The sequence below is a fragment of the Felis catus genome, chromosome A3 (genome assembly GCF_018350175.1).
Source record: "Felis catus isolate Fca126 chromosome A3, F.catus_Fca126_mat1.0, whole genome shotgun sequence".
Lineage (NCBI taxonomy): Eukaryota > Metazoa > Chordata > Mammalia > Carnivora > Felidae > Felis > Felis catus.
This window is the reverse complement of record NC_058370.1, coordinates 109446632-109469438: the sequence shown is the minus strand read 5'-3', so window position 1 is coordinate 109469438 and position 22807 is coordinate 109446632. Positions and strand designations below refer to the sequence as shown.

The following is a 22807-nucleotide window of genomic DNA, read 5'->3' as shown; positions in this document are numbered from 1 at the left end:
TGTTTTTAGATTCACTTTTCTGAATGAGAGTCTACACGTCTTAATTATAATGATGGGACTACAATCTTTATAAAATGGAAAAAGTTTTAACAATGGTTGGTTAATTAATGTGTCTCTCTTGCGGCATAGGATGAATTCTTCCTACAGATTTATTTGCATACCAAGAGGCTGTGTCTACTGAATAATTTTTTGAAAGAGATCTGCGTCTAAGGAGAAAATGACTTCTGTTTGTATAGTCTGAGGAGAGTGGGTCTGGGAAACTGCTAACCTAATTTTCCCCAGCAGAACCTCCTACAAAATTTGCCTATCACCCAGGTTCAAAATGAAATCTTTTGTTCTCCTGATGTATAATTAAAACTATCCAGTTATCTTAACTACTTTGTACATGCACGTATTGCAACAGTGTTTTGCCTAACTGATGAACATTTGACTTTGTTTTGAATCTGCCACAAAGAAACTGACCTTGCCCTGTGAAGTTGACATATAAATCAGCAAGAATGTCCCTGAACATTTTCTCTCAAGATGAAGAAAAAAGGCAGAGGGGAGGGGCAAAGTTACTCTATACTCTGAATATGTTGAGTTCCATTTTCAAGTGGATCCAAGGCTGTGCTTTGAACTTTGAACAGGCCGACCAAAAAAAAAAAAAAAAAAAAAAAAAAAAATTCAGTGTAAGAATGTGACTTAAAAAGCCTTCTGCAATTTCTGAAGAAATTTCATTCCTCTCTTCAAGTGTGTCGGAAAAACTGATCATCGTCGAACAAGGTTAGTATCAATCAGGCAAAGTATATGCCTTTCTGCAGATGACTTTCTTCACTGAACAAAAACTTAATTTTTCTAGCCAGACAGAAAGTTTTTAAAATGAACTCCATATTTCAATGAGGTAACCATATTTAATAAATTGTTTCAACATTGAATTGCTAACTAGTATTACATAAATATTGTTGCTAATTTTTCTTTCATACATACTTTTCTAAAATACCTGTTAAGATTTATTCAGCACAGGAATATTGGGTCAACTATTTTATTGTATTTAAGTGATGAATACGTAGTTTATTACACTAATTACTTAGGCTTGTGGAAACAGTTAATAAAATTATTCTTATGCCTTTTTCAAAAAAAAAGCATTTTTCCCTTGGAAGGTCCAATTTAGTCATAGGAATCTCATCACTTGGGGGGAATAACTTTCTTGTGTTTCTTGTGTCAGGGGTCCCCCAAAAGGAAAAATGCCCCCGAAACACCCTGCTTGCATTAGACACAGCATTATTTTTCCTCTTTTCCCCAAGTCTATTCCTAGCCTAACCTGAACACGATAGACCCACCATAATTCTGTATGCATCCTGTGGCTTAGAGATAATGGTAAACCCCTACCTAGAGAGAAGCTCTCCATAGGATAAAGTCCTCTGATCTGGAGATTCAGTCCCTCTTGTAAGAGGCAGGAGGGTTGAATCCCAAATAACTGGGGTGGGAGAGTCTGACAGGACAGTATCACCTAAGAACTGCTGTAATGTGCTTAGGAAAGCTGTTTTGTTGAGCCTCCTTGGTCAAGTGGTCCATCAGGCATGGAGGCCTGCAGCCCAGGTTGGGCTCACAGGGTGTGGTCAAGAGGAAAGGCTCTCAGACAAAGCTAGGTTTGATTTTTGCTGCTAAAGTTTATTTATTTATTTGGAGACAAAGAGAGAGAGAGAGAGAGAGAGAGAGAGAGAGAGAGAGAGAGAGAGAGACACGGCAAGGGGCAGAGAGAGGGAAAGAGACAGAATCCAAGCAGGCTCCAGGCTGACAGCACAGAGCCTGATGCAGGGCCCCAACTCAGGAACCATGAGACCACGACCCGAGCTGAGGTCGGGCACTTAACGGACTGAGCCACCCAAGGGCCCCTGATTATTGCCTCTAAAAGTGACTGTGTGGCCGGGGCCAAGTGTCTTCACCTCTCCCAAGCCTTGGTTACCTCACCTGCAATGTTGTTTATCTCACTGCATTGCTGGGAAGATGGAATAAGATAATTCGTATGATGAAGGAAGCAGGAAGTAAGTGTAACACGTATTTTTGCTGTGGCTGTTGGCTCTCCCTCGTTTCCAGGTCTGACTTGGGAAACTTGGAGCTTCAGTTATCCTCCACCGCGGCTCTTTGAACGTGTAGTTTTTATTTGGCAGTTTGTTTTCATTATACAAACCACAGAACGTGAAACTGGGTAAAATCTCGAAACTGGGTAAAATCTGAGAAGACAGTGGTTTTCACATAAAGGCAACTCAGGATGGGGAGGGGTACGAAGAGGATGGGGATTTTCTCCATTAAAATGGAACGTGAGCTAAAGTCAGGAAAACGTGGTTGCGGACACTATTATTAAGTAGTGTAAGACGTCTGAGCTACCCTGTATTGCAGATCAAAGTTCAAGGTTGTGCCCCGAAGGGGGAACTAAGAAGGGTATGGGGAAGGGGGCGGCGCCGGAAGGGGGCCAGCGGGGGCCAGCGGGTTCGGGGAGCTGCAGAGATGGGATGGAACGCGCTGAGCCAGGCGCGGGCGGCCCGGAGCCAGGGCAGGTGGCCCCGGGGGAGACGGGCCTGGAGGGGAGGCGACATCCCGGCAACCATGTGCGGTGCGGGCCGAGGCGCCCGGGAGCGCACTCTCCTTCTGGGAAAGGTGCGCTGGGCGCCCGCCCGGCTAAGTCAAACCCCCCGCGGGAAGAGGCGGGAGCCGTAGGGCTAGCGGCCGCGGGCTCCTCCCCCGGCGCCTCCGCTATCTGGGTCAGGACGCGGCGGCCGCGGGGCCGGACTCGGGGACCCGCGGGCTCTGGACTGCTGTTCGCCCGCCGCTCCTCTCCGCTCCCGTCCGCTCGGCCGCAGGTCCCCGGCCCCGGTTCTCCGACGGCGGAGAGGCCCGTCCGGCGAACTCAGGTGCGTGCCGAGGTGGGCAGCGGGCGGCTCGGCGGGCGGGGGCCGGACGCGGCCGGAGTGCCGAGGGCTGAGGCGGCACTTCCGGCGTCGGCCGCGGCACTTCCGGGTACTGCGGGAGTGCTCCGCGCCACCGGTTCTCTGCGAGGCGTCCTCCCGCTGGCCGGCGCCGCGGTGCGTCAGATTAGGCTTGGGGCGGCTTCCTCCCCGGCGCGGCCCCGCCGAGCCGGCGTTTGGAAGCTTCAGCCCTGGAACTCGCCGGTGTTTCCACGCAGGCCGCCCGTCGTGGGTGCGCGGAAAGCTGGCGGTGTGCTGCCGCGGCCCCGGCGGGTCCCTGTAGACCCGGGGAGTTTCAGCCTGAGACTCTGGGTCGCCTTTAGCCTTCGCCCCTGGGTCTGACCTTTCAGCCTCTGGCAAACATTTGTGTTGTGTTTTGCTGAGACTCCGATTCTTTGTTTTACACGAAAAGAAGGCCAGATTTTCAGTGCCACAAACATTTGCAAATAAGCCAACCGTCAGCGACCCCTAAATTTAAAAGAAATTACAGGAAAAACAGTGAAAACCTAGATAAAATAGGAGTATTAGAATTCATTTAGAAAGTATCAGGTTATCCAGGTCGCTGTGGGGAATCTGATTGCCAAGTCAAGGTCTCGGAGACAATCCCTTGGGAAATAAACCTCAGGCCTGCGTGTACATGATGTTCCTGTATCCTTGCAAAATTTTTCATACATCTCATGTACCAGAATTACATATTTTATGTATTTCCCCCTGAGATTCCGCTGATGAGTTAAACGAAGATATGTGTTGGATATTGCTGAAAACATTCTAAGTAACTGGGTAAAGCATGATTTACATATCTAAAAATTTTACATGTCTAAAATTTTTTTAGTGTTAACATTTTGATGATTTATTACTTCAGTAAGACTCTTGGTTCTCATCTGCAGATAATTATGTATTGCCCATTAATTTTAGATGCCAATAATTTTTATTAAAATAATGCCTATCATTTTCCACCATTATTACTAGCACCTTACAAATCGAAATTCGTAACAGGAATAATGATAAGCATTTGATTATCTAGTCAATAGATTTTTTTTAATTAATGTGTTTTTATACTAAAGTGTGAGTGTGTGCTAATTTGATAATTAAACATAAAAGTTGCGTAAATAACATAACCTTTGAAATCATACTGCAGGCAAGCAAGTATTCTGATTTATTACTTTGCTAGTTACTGTTTTTAACGTGTGGCATTTTTCAAGTTGGTGGCTTAGAAGCACATTTATTTTATGCTGATAAAAAACTCCAACATAACGTGCACTGTTAGGCTCTAATTGTGGTTATTTAAAAGCAATACCTGCTCCATTGATTCTAGTTTCCCCTCCCCCCCCCCCCCCCCAGTTGATTTTAATAGTTCTGAAGTCATATTTCCGCTCTGGACATCTCTGCCCAGCCAGCATTCTCCTTCATGTCCTTACTGATGCTTTTGGAATCTTCCTCATGCCCCAGTACATCCAGGAATTACCCGGGTGACAGTTTTCCTGTCCTAGTTGGATGGGCCCTGGGTAAATGACTTGACAGCTGTATGCCTCAGTTTGCTTGTCTGCAAAATAGAGGTGATAGTAGGACCTGCCTCAAAGAGGTAATTTGGAATTGGTGTAATCCCTAAAGAAAAGCTCAAACAAAATTGATACTCTTTGCCATCTCCTTAAACTGGTACAATCTCAGGGAAAAGATCGCCTTCCTGGGTAGATTTTGACTTCCGTTTATTTACTTATTAAATGAAAAAAATTTTCAAAGTAGGCTACGTTTTTTCACGTAAAAGTCAAGGAAGGCCGGACAGGAATGAGCCAAGAAACAATCGGAATAGGAAGATTTCTTTTAATAGACTTCAAGATCAGCATATGAACATTCTGCATTAATCTTTTTATTGACAAAAAGCCAAGATGTCCAAGCTCTACGCATGGTCATTAGATAACGATGCAAATGGAAGCCATGAGCATGTAGGGCCTTTTCTTGTATCTGTTGCCTTTTTGCAATAGTCTTTCAAAATAATTTAGTTTGGTGGTACATTATTTTGTGGAAATAAAAGAGTACGGCTAATAATAATTACCTACAACTTCAGCTGAAGTTACAATTGATCCCAATCTATTGCTGGCATGTCTCCTGGATGGGGTGGGTGTGGGCAAATGGTTAGACTTACAGTTCAGTTTCTACCAACTAGGTAAAAATGCTTTTTGCTTAAAAAAATCAATTCTAGGCAAACTACGCCGAGGTCAGGCAGGCCAGATTAAGCATACGGGCTTTCTACTGGAATCCTTGGCTTTAAGAGAAGGGATTCTTAATTCCCTTGGGTATAATATTCACCAACATCTGAGGTAATTTCTGGAAAATTATTATTTAAAGTTTTTGTAACGTTTTATTTTTTTAAGAGACACAGAGGGACGGAGTGTGAGCAGGGGAGGGGCAGAGAGAGAGGGAGACACAGAATCCAAAGCAGGCTCCAGGCTCTGAGCTGTCAGCACAGAGCCCGATGCGGGGCTTGAACCTACAAAAGCAAGATCATGACCTGAGCCGAAGTCGGATGCTCAACCAACTGAGCCTTCCAGGTGCCCCATAGAAAATTATTTTAAAATCATTACTCCTTCTCTTTTGCACTTAGACCTGTAATGAAATAGAACATCCAGATAGGATACTCCGTGTGTTCCATGTGTATCATCTAATGTATTATTTAGGAATCTAAAGAGACATTCTTTTAGGCAGACTTCTTGGAAATATTCTTATTCTCTCTCCCATAGGGCATCATTTGAAACACCACATTTAGTTGGTCATTTAGAATGTAGGAAACAATGCCTTGGGCCGCCCCGGTGGCTCAGTCCATTGAGGGTCCAACTTCGGCTCAGGTCACCATCTCACAGCTTGTGAGTTTGAGCCTCAGGTCGGGCTCTGTGCTGACAGCTCGGAGCCTGGAGCCTGCTTCAGATTGTGTCTCCCTCTCTCTCTGCCCCTACCCCTCTCATGCTCTGTCTCTCTCTCTCTCTCAAAGATAAATAAACGTTAAAAAAATAAAAAAAGAAATTAAAAAAAACCCCAAACAATACATTGCTTAAGTATGTGAGATCATGGGATATAGACCATAGGAATTCATATGTTTCCAGTGTGCCTTCCCCTATTTTCACTCTCGGCTGTTTATTTTGTTTCCTATTTCACTTAGAACAATGAAGCAACCACAAAGGACTTTCATAAGCTCCCACTGTCACATCCACCCACCTTCAATCTGTTCACATAATCTGCCTTTTCTTTCATTACTATGAATGAATGGTTTGTGTTTCCATCAAAGGTCAATGTTTGTACTTGGGCACTGCAGTCCCTCCAACCCTCTGCCTTCTCAAGTTCACTGCTGCTGTGATTCTCTGATCTTTCTTCTACTTCATCATTTTATCTTCCTTTTAGAAAAAAATTGGATTTCGTCCATTCCCAAACAGAAATACTGTTATTTCTCCATCTTTTTTTGGCACCATTTTTCCTGTAGAGTCATGACATGATTTCTTCTCTCTTTCCTGGCTTTCTTTTTGCCCATTTGTTTTTTTCCCCCTTCCCTGGCTTCTTTTGGACTAATTGACTATCTTTAGTATTGCATTTTTATCTCCACTCTTGACTTACTATATATACCTTTGTAGAGGTGTTTTTTTTTTTTTTACTGTTATTATTGTTTGTTTGTTTAGTGTTTGCCCTTGGATTTACAAATGTATATCTTTTATTATTATGACACTGAATTATAATCCAACACCCTTGCAACAGTATATCCTACTTGTCCCTTCCCATACTTTGGGCTACAGTTGTCCTAATTTTTTACTTCTATGTAATAGTTTACTATTATTTTTGCTGTAATAAGCCAATATTTTATAAAGAAATCTTTTTTTTTTTTTTTTTTTTTACTTTCTAGTGTTTTTATTTATTTTTGAGAGAGAGAGAGAAAGAGAGAGCATGCGCACACACGGGGGAGGGTCAGAGAGGAGGGAAGCAGAGGATTCAGGCGGGCTGTGCACTGACAACAGAGAACCTGATGCGTCACTTGATCCCACGAATGCTTAACCGACTGAGCCACCCAGGCGCCCTTATAAAGAAATCTTAAAGTGAGAAAAATGACTTTTGTATTTACCCACGTATTTGCCACTGCTGGTGTAATTCACTGCTGGTGAATTCCATCTCTTGTGTAGATCAGGTTTCTGTCTGTTACCATTTTCCTTCTGCCTGAAGAACCTTTGTTAGGATTTCTTACAGTGCTTGTCTCATGGCATGGATTCTCTCAACTTTTGCCCCAAACAGTCTTTGTTTTACCCTCATTTTTGGAAAATATGTCACTGGATATGAAAATGTAAGTTGACCATTTCTTTCAGTACTTTAAAGATGTCACTTCATTGGTTTTTTTGCTTGAATAGTTTCTAAGGCTATGTCTCTGAGACAAGGTCTGCTGTAATCTTATTCCTTTTTCCCTGTACACAATATGTCATTTTTTTCCCCACTGAGTACTTTTGTAAAAAATTTTTAAATGTTTATTTATTTTTGAGAGAGAAACAGAGTGCAAGTGAGGGAGGGACAGAGAGAGAGGGAGGCCCAAAATCTGAAGCAGACTCCAGGTTCTGAGCTGTCAGCACAGAGCCCCATGCGGGGCTTGAACTCTTGAGTTGTGAGATCATGACCTAAGCAGAAGTCAGACGCTTAACCGACTGAGCCACCCAGGCACCCCTCCCACTGACTACTTCTAAGATTTCTTCTTTATCACTGGTCTCAGTGTTTTAATAACATTGTGCCTGGGTTTACTTTTGCTTACTTAATTCTGCTTGGATTATGTTGACCTTTGTGGATCTCTGGGTTTATAGATTTTAATTTAGAAAATTTTTGGCTATTTTTCCTTCAAATATTTTTTATGCCCCTTTTTCCTCCCTGTAACTTTATTTATGTGTTAGACTACTTGATATTGCCCATAGGCTGTGCTTGTTTTTGTTTTTGTTTGTTTCTTATTTTAGGCATATATATACATACATATATATATATATATATATATATATATAATATACGCTTTCTGGAAATTGTTCTTTTGACTAGTCTGATGGGGTTTCACTCCGTGCATATGCAGACTGGTATTCATTTAAAGATTTAAGAGACCCCTATGCATATTTCTAGAGCTCTTTGTCTACATACTCCCCTTCATCTTCAGTATCATGTGACACAAATTCTAGGTGCTTCGGTTTCTCTGAACTCTGATCTCTGTTCAACTCAGTAAACTACCAGGCTTTGTTTGGATTTCTCCTTCTGTGCCATAGTCCAGAAGTTGCCTCCAATTAATAATAACCTGGGAGATCATAGGACTTAACTTCATTTGTTTCCTCTTTCTTGGGAATCAAAGTGATTAATCTCCTGGAGAAAGTGTCAAGAAAAACAAACCAAAAATTTTGTGAATTTAAATACCTGTAATGGACAGTTTACCATTATTTGTAACATTTTCCCCAAGTTGCTAACAACATTTAATATAGATGTTTACCTGTTTACACAATAGTGGAAATTGATGGGAAAATAATTGTGAGAACTTCAAAGTCTATAAAAAGCCTCAGTTTATTTTGCTGTAATCACAGAAGTTTATCACAGTACTAATATATTTACTGCCATTTTAAAGTCTGGGAAGAAAAGGGAGCTTTATATTTTTTTTTGCCTTTAAAGGTCTTCTGATTTTAAAACCAGAGATGAGCAATAAAACTAGTGAAGACGGGGTACACCAAAGAAAGATTATGATGCATTTAGTCAAAGTAGCTGAGTTTATGTGGAATTAGGCAGGCTAAGGCTTGAGCCTTACATGCAAACACTGAAAGTTCAGATGGAGAAAAGACTCTAAGAAATGACATTCTTGTTACTTTAAAAAATAGGAAAATTTAAAGAAAATAACAACATTAAGACTTCAGACAGAAATAGACACGTAAGGAGCAGAGGAATTCCGGGTAAAAAGAAGACCAGAGATAACGCCTGTACATGTTAGCAGTTTTGCTCTCCATGTTGAATAAAACAGAGATGAGGTGCGTTACAAACTTGCCAGAGCTTTCTATGTTTTATATTCTCAATCCTAGGGCTTTTAAAATGTTGTTTATTGTTCTAAGTATACATGTGAACTGGGTGCTAAGAAAAAGCTCCTTGGACTTCCTTAAAGATAAGACCCAGAAATCAGCACACTCATTTTATAAGGGGTTCAAACACAGTTAAGCACAGTTTGAATTCTTAAGCCGTTTTTTTTTTCCAGAAATGTATAATGATGCTTTTCTTTTACCATTATCATACTCTTTAAAAATACATGATACAGTACGTTTCAAATCAGTCATGTAGAATACAGATTCCGAATTAGAGTTGCTACTTTTCACCGCACTTCAGTGATATCCTTAAAGCAAATATTTCTATCGGGCCACTACATTTTTAGAGGTAAACATATTCCCATTTATGATTTATTGTGTGTGTGTATGCGTGTGTGTTGTTTATCCTGTAGACTTGGCTTTTGTTGATTGAGAAAGCCTTCATATTTTTGTCTTGGGCAAAGACGGAAACAACGTTCATTTACATTTATGCTTTCAATTTTAGAAACAAAACCCAAGAAATGCCTCATTCCACAAATAAAGAACTGATATTTGGCATCATGGTGGGAACTACTGGAATCAGCTTGCTTCTCTTATGGTACCACAAGGCTCGTAAATCAAGGACAGCACTGAATTTACCTAAATTTCTTTCTCTGGGTAGTAAGTTTGATGCGATGACTTTGCAAGATGAAATGTATAATGGCCGTGGGACAGTAGCAATCTTTCAAGGAAGGCAACTTCAGATACTGGAGAAGTTAAATGAATTACTGACAAATATGGAAGAACTCAAAGAGGAAATCAGAGTCCTTAAAGAAATCGTTCCAAAGCTGGAGGAATATATACAAGGTGAACTTGGAGGGAAAATAACTGTTCATAGGATAAGTCCTCAACACAGAGCTAGAAAAAGAAGGCTTGCCACCGTTCAAAGTCCCACAACAGGTAATAGTTCAGAGGAAGCAGAAAGTGAAGGAGGGTAAGTTTCTTGACGATGTTTCCCATGTTGAATTGATGATTTCATTATTGCTATTATTTAGGTACTTTCATTATGCACGTCCAGTTATATATCCTGCTATTAATAAGATATAAAAAGGAATGATTATTTTGGCCTACATCATACTTAAAACTACACTCAATCGTGGTCTGTATTTAAGATAGTTTAGACTCCTTTGACGAGAGGAATGTAAGTAACTTACTAGCACGAGGTGACATCATGTGAGTAATGAAAAAGCCAGTAATTATTTGTAAAATGTGTAACCTGTTTTTATATGTGGCCATGGTATGACCCCTTATATAAGAACTTTCTGTGATGATGGAAATTGTCTAAATCGATGCTGCCGATATGGTAGCCACTAGCCACATATATCTGTTAAGCACCTGATATGTAGCTCGTGCAACTGAGAAACTGAATTTTTAATCCTGTTTCATTGTAATTAATTTAAATGTAAATAGCCACAGGACTAGTGGCTTACCGAATTGGGCAGTGCAGACCTAGAAAGATTTGAAAGTGTTAGCGTGATTCATTGTCATCTTCGCTGTCCTCAGTGGTCATCCTTTGAGTTCTAAAGCCAAGAACATAAATAATATTCCTTTAGAAGAAAAACAAATGATTTATGAGTAAAGAAATCGTGCCTAACTAGCGTTTGTGAGGGAGTAAAATAGGCAGATAAATACATAATCGCTAGAAATTCTTTAGGGCAGGGACACCCTGTTTCCTTTGCCATGTTCTTAACACCTTATTCTTGTACATAGCAGAGTAGATGCCAATAAATATTTCTTGAACGAGTGAGTATTCTGCTAAATCACCATGGAATTGAGAGAAGGGATCTGGCGAGAAGGGACAACCAGGAGAGATAAAAGTGTGATTTCATAGATAAAGAAATGTAAATGGTTGATCAGGTCTTTGACATCATGCTAGGACTGGAATTACTTAGCATTTTTATACATAAACCGGACACATAACTACATGAAAATATCTTTCAGATACTGGAAGATACATGATAGATCCAGATAACAAGAAGGCCTTAGACATTTGTGTTCCTGAGCAACAACAAATTGTGGACTGATTTTGAAAATTGGCAATGGAGTGTTTAAAAGGAACCGAAAATAGTTCTAAATCATCCAGAACTGTAACTTCCAAAAAACATCAGTTAATCATTAAGGGTATAGAGAATAGCAGCTCAGTAGTCTAATGAAGACAGAAATCCCACAACATTAGACATCGATGAGAGTTTTTGAAGAGCAGCAGCAGGTATCCAACCTTTATCTACATACTCTGTAGCATTTCCTCCTGAGGAGTCCCTTTGGCAATCACATCTCAGGAAGGATATAATGGAACTAAGGACCAGCCAGAGAAGATCCGCTAGACTGGGAGGGGGGATGGCAGTCCTGGTGAAGGAGTGGAGATCAAGAGGCCGAGTGGCCCTTAATCTAAAAAGACCGTGGTTGAGCGCAGTCTTGTTCAAGAAATTCTAAAATTCTAGAAAGAGAGACAACCTTTGATAAAGTTTGAGATAAGTTTGGAACAAATGAAAAGAAGGTCACTGTGGGACTTAAGTAACTTCAAGTAGCAGCGTAGGCATAAATTGTTTATGTGAGTTCAAAAGGATTTGTGAAATTTCTGAATAACAGTCACAGACCGCTGATAAGAAAAACTTTAAGACTGATGTCAAGATTGAGCTTGGGTGCCTTTGTTAGCAACAGAACAATAGAATAGAGATAAGGACCAGGACTAGATTACAGTGAATGGCTCTTGATAGAGTAGAGGAAAACTTATTCCTATTAAGCAGTGCTTCAATAAAATACAGAAAACAACCAAACAAATACTTAATTTGGATATTTTTTTTTGAGAGAGGAATAAGATAAAGATTTTTAACACATCTTTCTAAATGAAAACCTAGAGTCAAACGTTTTAAGTGAATAAAATACTTTTTAAAAACGCCTGGGTGACTCAGTCGGTTGAGCGTCCGACTTCGGCTCAGGTCATGATCTCACAGTTTGTGAGTTCGAGCCCCGCATCGGGCTCTGTGCTGACAGCTCAGAGCCTGGAGCTTGCTTCATGTTCTGTGTCTACCTCTCTCTGTGCCCTTTCCCCACTCATGTTGTCTGTCTGTCTCTCAAAAATAAATAAACGTTAAACATTTTTTAAAATAAGATAAAATAAAAACAAAGTCCTTATAAAGTATACTTGTGTAAAGTTTAGATTGCCTGTCCTTATAAACCTCGCATGGGACAGAAATGACTGGTCATGGTCAGATTCTGCCCTAGTCCCATCACCACATTTAAGTTGGGGTATGTCCTTGACAACAAAATTAAAACATCAAATGACAATTGCATGTTCCATATGTAAAGTTTATCTTTTACTAAAGGTTCCCAGAGATTTTGACTTCTTTTAGTGAAAGAGATGCCAGTCACAATTTGCTGACACTGTTTTACACAAGGAAAGGAAAAAAACCTAATTGTATCCTTCGGGGGCGTCAACAACTTGAGTGGGTAGGTCAGTAGAACGTGTTTTCTGCAAATATTATTAGCGTTTTCTGCATGATGTCTTAGTTCACAGCATCATCACAGACTTAGGGATTTATGCCTTTTTTGGATTTAGCTGATTTCATCTACTTTGTTGTAGATCCGATCATGCCTGAGGCTCAAATTCTCATAACGGGGCCGTCGGAGGGCCCGTCAGGGTTCTTCTTTTTCCTTCTTAGCATCAGCACGAACATCTTAGAAAGCATCTGTGCTTCTCGGTAATATTATGTCTCGCTGATTTTGTTTCTGTCCCTGCTCCAAGGCTTGGAGTCAGTCACTGCCTTGGCAGCATCGGTTCCTTTCAGTGACAAGTAGCACTAGAAAGCAGCATCTGGGTGTAAAGACACGCACTGTTTGTAGGCAGGATGATACCGGAGCTTGTTTGGGCCCATTTAGGGTCAGGGTGAAGAAAAGTCATTGTCAGTATTTTTCAGGTCACAAGTTCATGTTGGTGTTTTTCAGCGTAAACTGAAGTCCTGCCTTATTTCTGAAAACTTTTTAGCTCATCTTCTTTTTCAGGCTGCTCACTGTTCTGTTCTCTGTCAACCATTATCTACGTTGCCCTGTTGAACCATGAGTTTAAAAAGCTCTTGATTTATTTGTAATGGTTATTTATTTTTGAGAGGCAGAGCACGAGCAGGGGAAGGGCAGAGAGAGAGGGAGACACAGAACCCGAAGCAGGCTCCAGGCTCCGAGCTGTCAGCACAGAGCCCGACGTGGAGCTTGAACTCACGGACCGCGAGATCATGACCTGAGCCGAAACAGGACACCCGGGCGCTCCTAAAAGGTTATTTAAACCACAGTGTTATGTAAAGCTTTAGAAACCTCTCTTACAACAGTTCCATCTTTTAACAGTTTGGATTAAAGTAATATCCCATAATAAACTCATAATTCTTCATTTCAACTGGGCTTTACAAAGAATACATGTGTTTCAAAATGAGACAATTCTGTTAGGTAAATCAGGGTTGTATAGTGACCCTATGGGACTTCTTTCTTTTTTTCTTGTCTTAGGCATTTTCCATCATGTGATAGCTTCAACAGACACAATTCTGATTATTTGAAAAGAAAAACTCCACAAATCTACTCCCAAAAGAACACCAGGCCATAATACAAGCTGTAATACCTAGTACTTCTGCAAATACAGGGGATGGTGATGCACCCCAGAAACAGACTTTTGAGATTTTATTGAAAACTCCTTGCATTTTCATTTCATGAGTCAAAATACAATGTTTGCTTTTAGTTCATTTATATTTTTTATTCTTACTACTTTTTACTTTTGCTAAGTCTGTTTTAAGGTTGGACTTCCGTTTCTCAAGGTCTTGAGAGAAAGACAAATTCAGATATTCATGATGGGGTGCTTCTGTATTTTTTTTTTTAATTTTTTGTTAACATTTATTCATTTTTGAGAGACAGAGAGAGAGTATGAGCAGGGGAGGGGCAGAGAGAGAGGGAGACACAGAATCCGAAGCAGGATCCAGGCTCTGAGCTGTCAGCACAGGGCCCAACGCAGGGCTCGAACTCATGGACTGTGAGATTATGACCTAAGCCAAAGTCGGAAGCTCAACCGACTGAGCCACCCAGGTGCCTCGGGTGCTTCTGTATTCTTTCATGTTGTAGAAGTACACATTTGCACACAAAAATTGGTTTTTGTATTGGATTTTTGAAAATAAAAAACTACATGTAATTGAAATCCTTTTTGCAGTCCTTTCTCTCAGAGGTAACTATTGTCTTATAGTTACTGCAGATTCTTCCTTTGAAAGTCTGAATGTTTCCCCTAGGTGTGCGTGTTTGCGTTAACAATGAATAAATGGTGTTTGGGTCTTAAGATTTACATAAATGGCATTATATGGTATAGAGCATTTTGTTACTCACTTTTGCATCAAATGTTTTTATTTGAGATTTTTTCCATGCTGATGTATGTAAATTTATCTCATTCTTTTCAGTTGCTATATTGCATTTCATCGTAGGTATATGCCTTAATTTCTCTCCCCCTGGATAGATGTTTATTTAGGTCACCATTTTTTTGTTCTTTTAACCAATGCTTTATTGAACACCTTCATATTCCCTTAGGTACGTGTGGAATGATTTGAAAGTATATACTTAGAATTGGATGCTGGATTGTAAACCAAATATATTGTTATTCTGTATAACTAAACTATTCTTTAGAGTGTGCCAGTTTGTGAGAACTCTTTATTTTCCCATACAAATTCTTAATAGTTAGACTTTTTAATTTTAGGCAACCTGATGGTTGTAGTAACTAATCATTATTTCAGTTTGCATTTCCCTGAACACTAATAAGATTGAGCATCTTTTCATAGTTTATTTGTATTTTGGTCTTCTCATCTGTGAATTTCTTTCATTTTTTTTAATTAAAAAAAAATTTTTTTTATTATTTTTATTTATTTATTTATTTATTTTTTTAAATTTTTTTTTTTCTTCAACGTTTTATTTATTTTGGGGACAGAGAGAGACAGAGCATGAACGGGCGAGGGGCAGAGAGAGAGGGAGACACAGAACCGGAAACAGGCTCCAGGCTCCGAGCCATCAGCCCAGAGCCCGATGCGGGGCTCGAACTCCCGGACCGCGAGATCATGACCTGGCTGAAGTCGGACGCTTAACCGACTGCGCCACCCAGGCGCCCCCAAAAATTTTTTTTTTATGTTTATTTTTGAGAGAGAGAGAGACAGAGCATGAGCGGGGGAGGGGCAGAGAGAGAGGGAGACACAGAATCCGAAGCAGGCTCCAGGCTCTGAGCTGTTAGCACAGAGCCCAACGTGGGGCTCGAACCCACAAGCTGTGAGATCATGACCTGAGCTGAAGTCGGACGCTTAACCTTCTCAGCCACCCAGGCGCCCCTGTGCATTTCTTTTAAAAATGAGGGGCGCCTGGGCGGCTCAGTCCATTAAGTGTCCGACTCTTGATTTCGGTTCAGGTAGTGATCTCACTGTTTGTGAGTTTGAGCCCTGCCTTCAGCTCTGTGCTGACAGTGCAGAGCCTGCTTGGGATTCTCTCTCTCCCTCTCTTTCTGCCCCTCTCCCACTTGTATTTTCTCTCTCTCTCTCTGTTCCCCTCTCTCAAAATAAATAAACTTTATAACAAATAAAAATGAAAATGAAACAACAAAGGAAGGTAAAACTTGGCGTTCCTTCTATTCATTCAATGAGAGCGTCTACTCTGTGCTAGGCACTGGGTTCACACTCAAGATCCATTAGGAAATAAAACAAAGCCTCACAAGTCAAACAGAATTAACAAAAAAAATTGTAAGACAATGTTAAAGAGAGACACTGTATTCCAGTTTTAGCCGGAGCCCCAAAGGCCAACAACAGCAACAAGGGCCAAGTCTTCCCTTGCATTGTAGAGCCAGTTGTTAGACCCTCTGGGCAGGACTTGGCAATAGATGGAAGTCACTGCCAGCTTGGGCATTCACCCGCCTGAGGCCTGTGAAAGGAAGCAGCCGAGGGGCTGCGAGAAGCATGTTTTCGGGGAAAGTTGCTCCTGTTCCAGGCATCCCTCCAGAATGTGTACGATGCTGATGCTCTAGGAACGGCTGACATTGCTCGGGCAGAATGTGTCACATGGGAAGAGCGAAGAGGTGGAGTACAGAGCCTTTTGGAACCAGTACCGGCCGGAACGGGCAGAAGTGGGTGAGCCTGCCAAAGAAGGACTGAAGACTGATCCAGGAAGTGGGAGCAGACCTTTGGTGTTCCATCTAAAAAGTCATTGCCACACCCAAATTTATCTAGGTTTTTTTTTTTCCTCCCGTGGTATCTTCTGGGAGTTTCACAGTTTTGCATTTTATACTGAGGTCTGTGTTCCGTCTTGAGCTAATTTTTGTGAAGGGTGTAAGGTCTGCCTGACCACTGTTTATCGAGGTCAAATCTCAGGATTGTGGTGAGAAACCCTGAAACAGAAACAAGAGGTAGTAACGGTATTTAGGATATTGAGGAGTAGAAATGTTTTTGAGGCAGTTTTTTATGTCATCCGTGACTTCACACACACACTTGTTATACAGCTAATGCTCCAGGTTGGTTTGGAAAAGGAGAGGACAGTATTTCTTTTCTGAAAACTCTGTTAACCTTGTCTTGAAATGAGTATAAGCTGTTTCCCGGGGTCAGAAACAGTCGCACACAGATCTCCGTAATCTGCGTATGTGGCCCACACTTTCAGATGGCAGCCTTTGCTGCCAGTGTAGATAAGGTTTGTTGCATTTTGGGGGGAATGATGTTTGCTATTTATGTTTCTGTTTTCCCTCTCGATACATCTTTTGACCAAAGTCTGTAATGGTCACTTTTCCATATCACCGGAGGGTGTAAAAGCCTTTAGGAGTGTTCGTGTGAAAGTAGAATGAATTAGTAGGCCAAGGGGTGCGTAGGGCAGCTAGTGAGAGAGACAGTCCTGGGCAAAGGATTGTGCAGATATTATATACATTACTGCCTTTATCCTACTGTTTTCTTGTCCTTGATTTGTTGGCTGACTCCTCGAACACGATGGAATTAGAGAATACATTCCCCAGTCACGTGAATTGCAGCTTTTCAGAAAGGCGAGCCACAGAACAATTTTATCCTGCCCTGATGTCATTAGATTCTAGAGTCTGCTGTCATCACATTCTGTGTTATTGCCATGTTAATTCCACGTGGAGCTTAAACATTCAGTCTTCTGACCTGTTCCACCTACACAGGGCATTTTATGGCTTAAGGATGATGGCTTAGAAAGGAAGGGAGAGATTTACTTTGGATTAAATTCAACATGGGAAAATGCTTAAGGTAAGCCTTTATAAAGAAAAAGAAAACCCACTGTTACATATGTTTCATGTGCTAAAGAACACTGAAGCATTCATAAACCAAGCTTTATCGCTTCCTTTGGTTTCCCATAGTAACTGAATCTCTGGAATATGTGGATATTTATCTACAGTATTCTCTCTAGAGAGGTCCCACTTCATCCATCGTGGTTAATATTTTAAAATATAGTAGTCAACGGGGCATAAATTTATTCTACTTAACTCCTTTAAATATAGTAGTTCAAGAGTCTCAAACAGATACTATTATTTGAAACAGGAAGACCTACCCTTTTCTTCAGGGGAGACTTGTTCTCCAGCCCTCTCGTATATTTCCCCTGATCTTTCTTTCTGCCTGTTTCCCTGAGTCTTTCAACTTATCTTCCCCCAATTTAGTAGATTGGGCATGTATTGTGTTGGTAGAGATAATCTTTTAGACTAGGGCATTCTGTGGGGGTACGTCTGGGTGACCATGAATTCAGACGCCATTATTTTCTCATTCCCCATTGTTTCCATATTGATAAAGTGGATATTATTCTTCAGGAGCCTTGGCAGGTTTCCACCTCTGCTCCCTATTTTTTTTGCCTCATTTGACACTTTTCTCACTCTAGCCACTGCAAAGACGACCAGAGCTTGCTACCAAATTATCCTGCAGATCAAGTTACTTCAGACCACCGGCACCTTGGGTTCTCTTCCATTACTCATCGAACTGTATCTCTTGATCCTAAAAGAACCCGTCTGTCTGCAGTATGTAAAGTCAGTTCACGCAGAGGAAGTAAAAATTTATCTTCTTCATCAAGTGCATCTACTCACTCATCTTTCTCTGGGAGAAAACATTCTTTATTGGTGAAATTTCAGAAAAGCGGTATTTTCCCCGACTGTCAACAAAGTAGAGCCAATTTTGATTCTCAAGAAAAAAGCAGCTTCAGTGATGTAAAATTCTCCTCAAACCATTTTGGCCTTAGATCCCAAAGACTTTTCTCTGCCCCGAGACTTAGTATAATTTCCTGTTACGAGAGCACTAGTTTTTTTGATCTTCAATCAAGATGTCATAAAATCTTTAATCCAGATGAAGTTGAAACAGTTTCTAAAAGCTCAAATATGACTAGTGCTGAAAAATATATAAGCCCTTGTTGTCCCAAATATAACATTAGATGTTCTGTGAATTTTGAAGCAAAAGCTAACTCTTCAACCCATCGGAACACTGTTGATGGAAGCATCTACCCACACAGCATGGCCACCTTACTTTCTCTTCCCACTATTTTCTATTCCTGTCAACAAGGCAAGATTGCGACTGATACCGAAGGAAGAGGCCAATCAAGGAAAGTTTCCTTTCATCCTGGTTCTCAAAGTCACTGTATCTTTCATTTTCCACCTAGGATTCAATAGCATCCCTCTCAAAGAGTAACTTCCCCTGTTTCTCTGTAATGTTGGATTTTCTTCAGTTTGTAAAAATGCTACCAGCTTTATCCCACCTCAGAATAACATTGCCTCAGATTCCTTGGAAGATGAAAACATTGCTATTTCATCTCAAGATGAAGACACATCTTTATCTATTAGAGTTCCTAAAATAAGGTCGCCTCAGAGTTTGCCTTTTCTTCGAAGGGTAGCTCAAAGCAGAAATTTTTCCACCAGGCACGCTCCATAGTCCATGGTATTCGTTGCTCAAGTTCTCACAGAAATCTTCTGTCTTCCTAAGTTTCACTGCATTTTTGGGGAAAAAAAGACCTTCATGTTGCATTCTAAATTTAACTGTAACTGCTGTAATTTTTTTGAAAGATAGTGTATTGACATTATTGGAGTTTGGAAGTTAAAGGTTATTAATCTGTTTCTGGCTTTTAACAAATTGCTTACAAATTGACTAGTCTCAAATTGCTGGGTGATGATCGTAATATTTCTGTGATCTGAAAATAACATCAAACATTGATATATAGGTCTTCTAAATATATGACATTCTTTGAGAGTTTTAACATTTTCTTTTATCCTACTCTAATCATGAGGGACAGTATTCCTACCTATGTCATCTCTAGAGCTATATTCAGTAATTCGCAAATTTTCATTTATATTAGCCTTGTTAGCTGCATTTCTCATGCCAGACATCCTCCTGACAGATGATATTTTTACTAATATAAGGATCAAATTATAAATACAAACATATTATAATGGAAATATGTAGAATATTTCAATATTGAAACCAGTTATTTTGACTAAATAATTTTCATATACATTTGTGTGTGCATGTCTGGGACTTCAGAGAACTCGGTATCAGACGTAATAGATTCATAGATTAGTCGTTATTTTTAAAAGTGAATATTTTTCAGACTTTTTCCAAAATTTTTATTGAAACAATTTTTTAAATAAAATTTTTATTTTAAAAAATGTCTCCCGAAATTTTATTTTTGAGTAAATATTTTTCAATTTTTTCACACTATATTAAAGTTTATAAATGTTTATCAGAATAAGTAATGAATGGAAAACGCATATAGGCCATTAAAAATACTTAAGTTAGAATATAGCTAGTCTTTGTAGAGGAAAAGAATTGGCATTGTTTTCAATCGTATGTCATGATAAAATGCCCCCTAAACCTATATCATTGGGTTAAGATGTTACTTTTACTTTTGCGTTTTTCTCCTCCTTTTAGCGTGTATCTTTTTTTTTTTATTTATTTTTTTAACGTTTATTTATTTTTGAGACAGAGAGAGACAGAGCATGAACGGGGGAGGGGCAGAGAGAGAGGGAGTCACAGAATCGGTAGCAGGCTCCAGGCTCTGAGCCATCAGCCCAGAGCCCGACGTGGGGCTCAAACTCACGGACCGCAAGATCGTGACCCGGGCCGAAGTTGGACGCTTAACTGACTGAGCCACCCAGGCGCCCCTTAGCATGTATCTTAAAAAAGTTTTTTTTCTACTTCAGTTTTTCATTTGTGGCTAAATACACATCACATAAAATTTACTGTCTTAACCATTTTTAAGTTTAGTGGCATTAAATACATTCATATGGTTATGCAACCATTATCACCATTTATCTCCGGAATTTTTTTCATCTTCCTAACTGAAATTCTGGACCCAATAAACAATCATTTCCCACTCTTCCATCCGACAACCACCCTTCTACTTTCTGTCTCTGTGAATTTGTTTCCTCTAGAAGTGGCATTATATGGTATTTGTCTCTTTGTAACTCGCTATTTCACTTAGCATAATGTCCTCAGCGTTCCTCCATGTTGCAACATGTGACAGTTTCCTTATTTTTTAAGGTTGAGTAGTATTACTTTGAGTGTATGTACCACATTTTACTTATCTCTTGATCTGTTAATGGACACGTTTGTTGTTGCTTCTACCTTTTGGCTGTGATGAATAATGCCGCTATGAGCATGGGTGTACAAAGATCTCTTCAAGGCTCTGCTTTCAGTTCTTTTGATTATATATCCAGAAATGGAATCACTGGGATTGTATGGTAATTCTGTTTTTAATTTTTGGACGTACTACCGTATTTTTTCCATAGCACAGAGGCACCATTTTATGGTCCTCCAAGAGCTCACAAGGATTTCAGTTTCTCACATCCACACCAACACTTATTCTTTTCTATTTTTTGACAGTAACCATCCTAACAAGGTGGCATCCTATTGTGGTTTGCATTTCCCTAATGCATAGTGACATTGAGCATTCTTTCATGTGCCTTTCATGGCCTTTTGTGTATCTTCTTTGGAAAAATATTCCTTCAAACCCTTTGCCCATTTTTTAATTGGGTTGTTTGCTTTTTGTTGTTGAGTTGTAGGAGTTCTTTATATATCCTGGATATTAATCCTTTATCAGATATATGATTTACAAATACTTTCTCCCATTACGTGGGTTGCCTTTCACTCTGTTGATTATGTCCTTTGATGGACAGAATTTAATTTTAATTTTGATGTCTAATTTATTTTAATTTTGATGTCCAGTTTATCTATTTTGCTTCTGTTGCCTGTGCTTTTGTTGCCATATGCAAGAAATCATTACCAAATACAATGTCATGAAGTTTTCCCCCTATGTTTTCTTCTAAGAGTTTCATAGTTTGGATTTTACATTTACTAAATGATCCATTTTGAGTTAATTTTTAATTTTTGCATATAGAGGGTTTAATGTCATTCTTTCACATGTGAATATCCAGCTTTCCCAGCACCATTTGCTGAAGAGACTTCCCTTTCTCCATTGAATAGTCTTGGCACCCCTGTCAAAAATCGTTTGACCATATATGTAAGAGTTTATTTCTGGGCTTTCTGTTCTATTGATGTATATGTCTAACTTTATGTCAGCCCACATTATTTTGATTACTGTAGCTTTGTAATAAGTTTTAAAATCAGGAAGTATGATATCTCCACCTTTATTCTTTTTCAAGGTTGTTTTGGCTATTCGCAGTCCCTTGAGATTCCATGTGACTTGTAGGATGGATTTTTCAACCTTTACAAAAAACATTGTTGGAATTTTGGGAGGGATTGCACTGAATCTATAAATTGTTTGGGTAGTATTGACATCTTAACAATATTAAGTCTCCAAATCCATGGCATGAGATTTCCAATTGAGTCTTCTTTAACTTTTTTCCGCAATGTTTTATAGTTTTAAGTGTACAAATCTCTCATCTCCTTTGTTAAGTTCACTCCTAGGTATTTTATTCTTTTTGATGTTATTACAGAGTCATTTTCTTTTTTCTTTTTTTTTTTTTTTAATTTTTTTTTTCAACGTTTATTTATTTTTGGGACAGAGAGAGACAGAGCATGAACGGGGGAGGGGCAGAGAGAGAGGGAGACACAGAATCGGAAACAGGCTCCAGGCTCCGAGCCATCAGCCCAGAGCCGGACGCGGGGCTCGAACTCACGGACCGCGAGATGGTGACCTGGCTGAAGTCGGACGCTTAACCGACTGCGCCACCCAGGCGCCCCCAGAGTCATTTTCTTTATTTCCTCTTCAGATTGCTTCTTGTTAATGTATAGAAACAACTGGTGTTTGCAAATTGATTTACATTCTGAAACTTGGCTGAGTTTGTTTATTAATTCTTTGTGTGTGTGTGTGTGTGTGTGTGTGTGTGTGTGTGTGCATGTGTGAAATCTTTAGGATTTTCTACATATAAGATCATGTCATCTGCTAAGAGATGATTTTGTTTCTTCCTTTCTGATGTAGGTATCTTATTTCTTTTTCTTGCCTAATTGATCTGGCTAGGACTCCTAGTACTGTACTGAATAGAAGTGGCAAAAGCAGTCACTCTTGTCTTGTTTCTGTGGTTAGAGGAAAAGCTTTCAGTCTTTCACCATTGAGTATGATATTAGCTATGGGCGTTTCATAAATGGCCTATAATATGTTGAGGTAGTTTCCTTCTGTTGCTGGTTTGCTACACATTTTTATCATGACTGGGTGTTGAATATTGTCTGGTGCTTTTTTCTGCACCAATTGAAATGCTCACATGTTCCCCCCTGCCCCTTAATTCTGTTAATGTGGTATATCACATTGGTTTTCATATGGTGAACTGTCCTTGCA

General features: G+C 40.0%; 1 protein-coding gene and 1 long non-coding RNA gene across 9 annotated transcripts in view; one reads left to right on the top strand and one right to left on the bottom strand.

The window, feature by feature from the left end:
- Nucleotides 1-612: 612 nt before the first annotated feature.
- RMDN2 (regulator of microtubule dynamics 2) overlaps nucleotides 613-22807 on the top strand; it is an 83466-nt gene continuing 61271 nt past the window's right edge. For 4 of the 8 annotated variants that reach the window (XM_023251950.2, XM_023251949.2, XM_045054684.1 and 1 more), the window contains exons 1-2: nucleotides 17094-17289; nucleotides 17912-18622. In XM_023251950.2, the coding sequence (XP_023107718.1) occupies nucleotides 17273-17289; nucleotides 17912-18622 (728 nt within the window). In that variant the 5' untranslated portion in view covers nucleotides 17094-17272. Of the gene's footprint in view, nucleotides 763-1880; nucleotides 2025-2757; nucleotides 2892-9509; nucleotides 9978-17093; nucleotides 17290-17911; nucleotides 18623-22807 lie in introns of those variants that run through there. The other 4 variants (XM_023251952.2, XM_045054685.1, XM_023251951.2 and 1 more) reach the window with 4 other exon arrangements.
- Nucleotides 15769-17088, bottom strand: LOC109498298. Its single transcript, XR_002155053.3, has 2 exons — nucleotides 16953-17088; nucleotides 15769-16427 (listed from the first exon to the last, which is right to left on the bottom strand). It is a non-coding gene; the product is annotated as an uncharacterized LOC109498298 (long non-coding RNA).